Below are 5,607 nucleotides of genomic sequence, written 5' to 3' on the forward strand. Positions count from 1 at the left end.
CCACAGGTCTGTAGTTCAAGCCCACTAGCCACTCCATGGGAGAAAGATGAGGTTTCTGCTTCTGAAATGATTTTTTTAAAAAGCCTTGGAAACCCTATACAGGGTCATTATAAGTTGGAATTGATTCGATGATACTTAAGAAAGTGACCTATAAAGGAGAATTTATAAGGTAAGACAAAGCTCTGATCTCTCAGCAGAAATGCTGAAGGCAAGAAGACAACAGGGTGACACATATAAAACTCTAAGAGAAAAAAAATGCCAACCAAGAATCATATAACCAGCAAAATTGTCCATCAAATAAAATGGTGAAATTAGGACATTTCCAGATACACAAAATTAAAAGAATCTGTAAGAACCAGACCAACAAAATAGACAGGGGTGGAAAGATGGTTTATATCTTAAATGGACAAGTGGTGAACAGCCAGAGTCAGTGCCTATGGAGATTACCTCTGATAACAGATTTCTTCTGGGGAATAGCCAAATTTATAGGTTTGTTTTTCAAAACTCTGCTGTAACAAGATGTGAAGAAAAAAAGAGGCAATGGAAGCTGATCTGATTCCAGATCTGATCACGGAAGAGGACCACCTGGAAACCCTCCCTGAAGAATGGGTCGAATCAATCATTTGAGTAGCCCTAGTCCTCCTCCAATGGCTGGCAGATGAGGAAGGTAAATGTCTGCTCTAAGTTTCAGACAACTGGACATGCACATTCATACCAGAAGGAAACCATCAGGAAGTGGATGCTGACTGTGGTGGACAATTAAATGACTGTGTCTGTCTAAACAAGGATTGCTCTGTGTCCCCACAGATGAATGAGGTTGTGTTGGGAATTCCCTGTGCAGGGGTCTGGTGTGACTGACATGTAGTTCTAGAAATGCATGTGTTTGTCTCATTGACTGTTTTGTATAGTTTATTACAATATTAATACAGTTTTAATAAGTAAATACTTTTAGGTTGCAAAACTGGCTCCTCAACTTTATGTAATTAAAACAGAAAAATCTAAATGTCAAGAAAATAAGACGGTATACTCAGTACTATTAGCGTCACCTTACTGTCATCTTTTCAACTTCTAAAAAAAATGTTCAGTGTTAATTTGTTTTTGTTTATAAATAAATCACAGTATAGTAAAACAAAACAAAACAAAATTCCAGACAAACATTACAAAAAATACTAAAGGGAATTCTTTAGACAGAGAAACAACAACAGCAGACAACAACCTATCTGGTAGATAACATGACAGTATCTACCAGAACTCAACTCAGATAAAGAAGTACCCAAAGTACAACCTACAAGAATCAGAACTGTTGATTTTAAGCGTCATCAAGTCGGTTCTGGTTCACAGAAACCCTACATAGGTTTTCCGAGGAGCAGTTGGTGGGTTTGAACTGCCTACCTTGCGGTTCACAGTCCAGTGCTGATCCTACAGCACCATACAAGACTGAAAATAGGGAACCAAAAATACTAGCTTGTAACAACAAGTTGCAAACAAGTTTTTTTCTGAAGTATGACCAAAGGCCAGTCGCGGGGTCCTCCAGTCTTTCTGACCAGTAAGTCAGGTCTGTTTTGTGATTTTTAGTTTAAAAAAAAAAAAAGCAAAAAGAGGTAATAATGTAGTTATAGAAATTCCAAAGAGGAAATCAGTAGAGTTCACACACATACACACACACACAAAAAAAAAAACAGAAAAAGGAAAAAAGACTTAACTCTAACTCTAAAACTAGAGTCTTGGTGTGGTGCTGTAGGATAAGCACTGGACTGAAAGGTTGGTGGTTCAAACTCACCAGCTGCTGCTCCTTGGAAATCCTATAGAGGGTCACTATGAGTCAGAAATGACTTGATGGCACTTAACAACAATCGTAAAATTAGACCAAGCCTTACTCCTAGCCCCACCCCATCCCTACCTACTAAACAAAGTTCTAGGCCTGGTCTAGTGGAGTCCTGGAGTGGTACTGTAAATAAACACTAGACTACTAACTGCAAGATCCACAGTTTAACCCACAAGCCACTCCTCAGAAACCCTATTCATGGTAGCTATGAGTCAGAACCAACTTGATGGCATTTAACAGTAAAAACAAGGCCTTGCCTAGACCTAACCACAATTCTCACCCTAACTCCTTATTCTGACCCATTCCTGCCCCAACACCAAACAAAAAATTTCCCCAAAGATTAGATTAAAAGAAACCTGGTATCACATTAGAGGAGTTCTGTGTCGCTATGGGTTAATGTGCAGGACTGCAAAGTTGGTTTGAACTGCAAAGTTGGCGGTTCAAGCTCATCAGCTGCTTCTTGAAACCCTATACAAGGTCATTATGAGTTGGAACTGACTCGATGGCACTTAACCACAACAACAACAACAACAACAACAATACATTAGAAGTCCTGGGCAGAGTGTGAGAAAAGGTGGACCAAAACACAAAATTATAAAAAAAGACTCTTGAGGAATGTGCTCCTCGAAACAATCTACTATTGCTGTTAAGTGTTGTCAAGTAGGTTCTGACTCATATCGACCCTGTATAAGGTTTCTGAGGAGTGGCTGGTGGGTTTGAACACCTTCAAGAGTGTTTTTATTTTATAGATCAAACTCTTTGGCTGAAAAGTGGCCTCTGGGGTTGGCTTCAGTTCCAGGTTAAAAGGATATTTTAGAGCAATCGATTCAGGGTTCCTTTATATGCAGTTGCCATAGTAATGCATTGTTGTTTTCTTTTGTTTTGAAGCTTTTTATTGTGAATTGAGTGAAGGTTTACAGAGAAGATCATCTGTTTTACATTCAACAAATCATAACATTTTGTTTCATCTCAATAATTACAATCCCCTCTGTAACAACAGTTATCCCACTGCCTCCCTGTGGTTCTTATTCCATTTCAACCTCCTTCCCATCCCTTCTCAACTTTGTCCTTACATAAATGTTGCCATTTTGATCTTAAATGGTTGACCATTCCAGGGTGAACACACCTTACTACTGTTGCTGTCCCCTCTGTATACCTGCTACTGCTTGACTGGAAACTGAGCTATGAGGGCGAATTCAGTTCCAGAACTGAAGGATGGCAGAAGGCCATAATCTCTGGTTTCTCTAGTTTCTGTTTTTATAAGAAAATAAAACAAAAAAAGTAGGAAAGTTCTTTTAAATATCTAAATATTTTATACGAACAGGTCATATAAATATGGTATGTTTATATCAGCAAGTCATATAAATATGATAGTTTGGTTTCAGTTTCATCCCTTATAGTCACTATTTGTTATTACACGTCATTAAGTAGGTTCCAACTCAGTGATCTTTTTATAGGGTTTCTGAGAAGCAGCTGGTAGGTTTGAACTGCTGACCTTAGAGTTAACAGTTAAATAGTTATCCTACAGTTGCTATAAGCATTCACTATAGATTGAGGTTTTGAAAAACTTCACTTTCAAAATAATGACTTGAAAGAACTATTCTTGATTTAAAGCCTTCAGCAAACAGGTATCATCTGATATAATCAAAACAGCTTTCATTTTACTCCAACTTAATAAAAAATGCTTTCAATATAAAGGAAATCAGAAGAGCAATTTTCAAATTTACAGTTAAAATAATAACTGAGAGTTTTAATTACTGATTACACACACACACACACACACACATTTTACCTTTCTTCCAATATGGATTCCTGGAGTGTCGGCTTCTATAATAAATCCAGTAAAGGCTTTACTAGCAGAAACCTGAGGATTTGGATCAGAACGGGCCAGTAGAAAATACCTGGTATGAACATATATAAGATAATGGTGATAATAATATTAGCAGATAACATATGGTGATTAGAACTTAGTTAATCTACTCAACAACACTAATTATCATTTAGAAAATGAAGAATAAGAGATTTTAAAACTTGCCCAAGGATATGGCAGAGCTAGTATCTCAATCCAGGTATACTTTATAATTACTATGGTATTCAATTTTTTTTGGTAATAAAGTGCTGTTGTGATGTGCCGTGGAGTCGGTTCCGACCCATAGCGACCCTGTATAGGGTTTCCGAGGCTGTAAATCTTTTTGGGAGCAGAAAGCCTTCTCTTTCTCCCATGGAACAGCTGGTAGTTTCGAACTGCTGACCCTGAGGTTAACAGCCCGATTCGTAACCACTACGCTACCAGAGCTCCTAGTAAAAACTGCTTATATAAAGATAATAACCATGATCAATTGGCATAGAGTATAGTTCACAAAAGCAATGTTCTTCATTTTGCCTGGATCTTAAAAGTTCATGAGCAGCCATCAAGGTGCAGAGGAAAGAAGAGTGATGAAAATTGAAGACACCTGGAATCAACTAGCCCACTGGACTAATAGAACACATGAACATCAGTCTCCACAACTCTGAGACCAGAATTAGATGGTGCCTGGCTACCCCTACCAACTATTCTGATAGGGATCATGTTAGAAGGTAATGTGGAACAAAACTTAAAATCTTAAAAAAGATCTGGTTTACTAGTCAAAAGGACTGGAGGATCCCTGAGACAATGACCCTGGGTTACACTGGAGATCTGCACTGAGCTCACCCCTATGGTTCAATTTCAAGCCAAGCAATAGATAGGCATATGGGGAGTGTGGGTGGGGCAACAATTCTAGTGAGCTATGTACACCGTGGAATGGTCAACCATTAGAGATCAAAGGGAGTGTTTACCTAAGATCAAACTTCAGAAGAATTGGAAAAGAAGGTTGAATGGAAACAAGAATCATAGAAAGAAAGATAACTGATATTACATGGAGGGGTGAAGATTGGAATTATTGAAATAAAACAAAGTATATGATTTGGTGAACATAAACGCAATGATCTGCTCTGTAAACCTCCACTCAATTCATAATAAAAAGTTTTTAAAATGTAATAAATGAAAAGTATATGCATGTTGGAATTGGTATTTTTCTTCCTTCAAACTAGTTTTATTCAAGGAACAAGCTATCTGGAAAAAGAGAGCCAATAGGGCTATCTGTGAAAATAATGCTGTTGCTAAGTGTCATTGAGTCAGTTACAACTCATAGCAAACCTGTATATAGTTTCTAAAGAGTGGGTGGTGGATTTGAACCTGTACAGGGTTTCCGAGGAGCAGTTGGTAAGCTTGAACCGCCGACCTTGCAGTTCTAACCGACTTTGCAGTCCACAGCATTAACCACAGTGCCATACCAGGACTCCGCTTTCACATTAGGAGAGTTAATTAAATGTTTGAACAAATATAGCAGACTAATTTTTGAGTTGATAATTTTGTATGGCCCGCAAATGATGTTATAAATTTTGGCAGAATAAAGGTTCCCCATCCCTGGTATAGGGATTGAAGAGTAGAGATACCAGGCCATATAGATGGGGCTCTTGTCTTTATAATCAATCAGATTCAACCAGTACAGCTGCTTTTATTTTACAAATTGAACTTCGGAGAGTTAATTGAGAAAGCAGTTCAGGGGCTTTAAAATATTTCTGAAAATCACTTGACTTTTTATAATCTCTAATGGACCTTCCAAGGAGCTCTGGTAGCGTAGTGGTTACGAATTGGGCTGCGAACTGCAAGGTCAGCAGTTCGAAACTACCAGCTGTTCTGTGGGAGAAAGATGAGGCTTTCTGCTCCCATAAAGATTTACAGCCTTGGAAACCCTGTA

The 5,607-nt window shown here is 38.2% G+C and overlaps 1 protein-coding gene and 1 pseudogene across 1 annotated transcript in view; one reads left to right on the forward strand and one right to left on the reverse strand.

Annotated features, from left to right (window-relative positions):
* The window catches only part of ACADM (acyl-CoA dehydrogenase, C-4 to C-12 straight chain), a 42,096-nt gene that overhangs the window by 9,242 nt on the left and 27,247 nt on the right, over window positions 1–5,607 (reverse strand). The window contains exon 7 of the mRNA XM_006831088.1: window positions 3,618–3,726. Coding sequence (XP_006831151.1) covers window positions 3,618–3,726 — 109 coding nt within the window. The remainder of the gene's footprint in view (window positions 1–3,617; window positions 3,727–5,607) is intronic.
* Window positions 387–662, forward strand: LOC102826656 (annotated as a pseudogene).

This window comes from Chrysochloris asiatica, unplaced genomic scaffold (genome assembly GCF_000296735.1).
Source record: "Chrysochloris asiatica unplaced genomic scaffold, ChrAsi1.0 scaffold00002, whole genome shotgun sequence".
Classification (NCBI taxonomy): Eukaryota; Metazoa; Chordata; class Mammalia; order Afrosoricida; family Chrysochloridae; genus Chrysochloris; species Chrysochloris asiatica.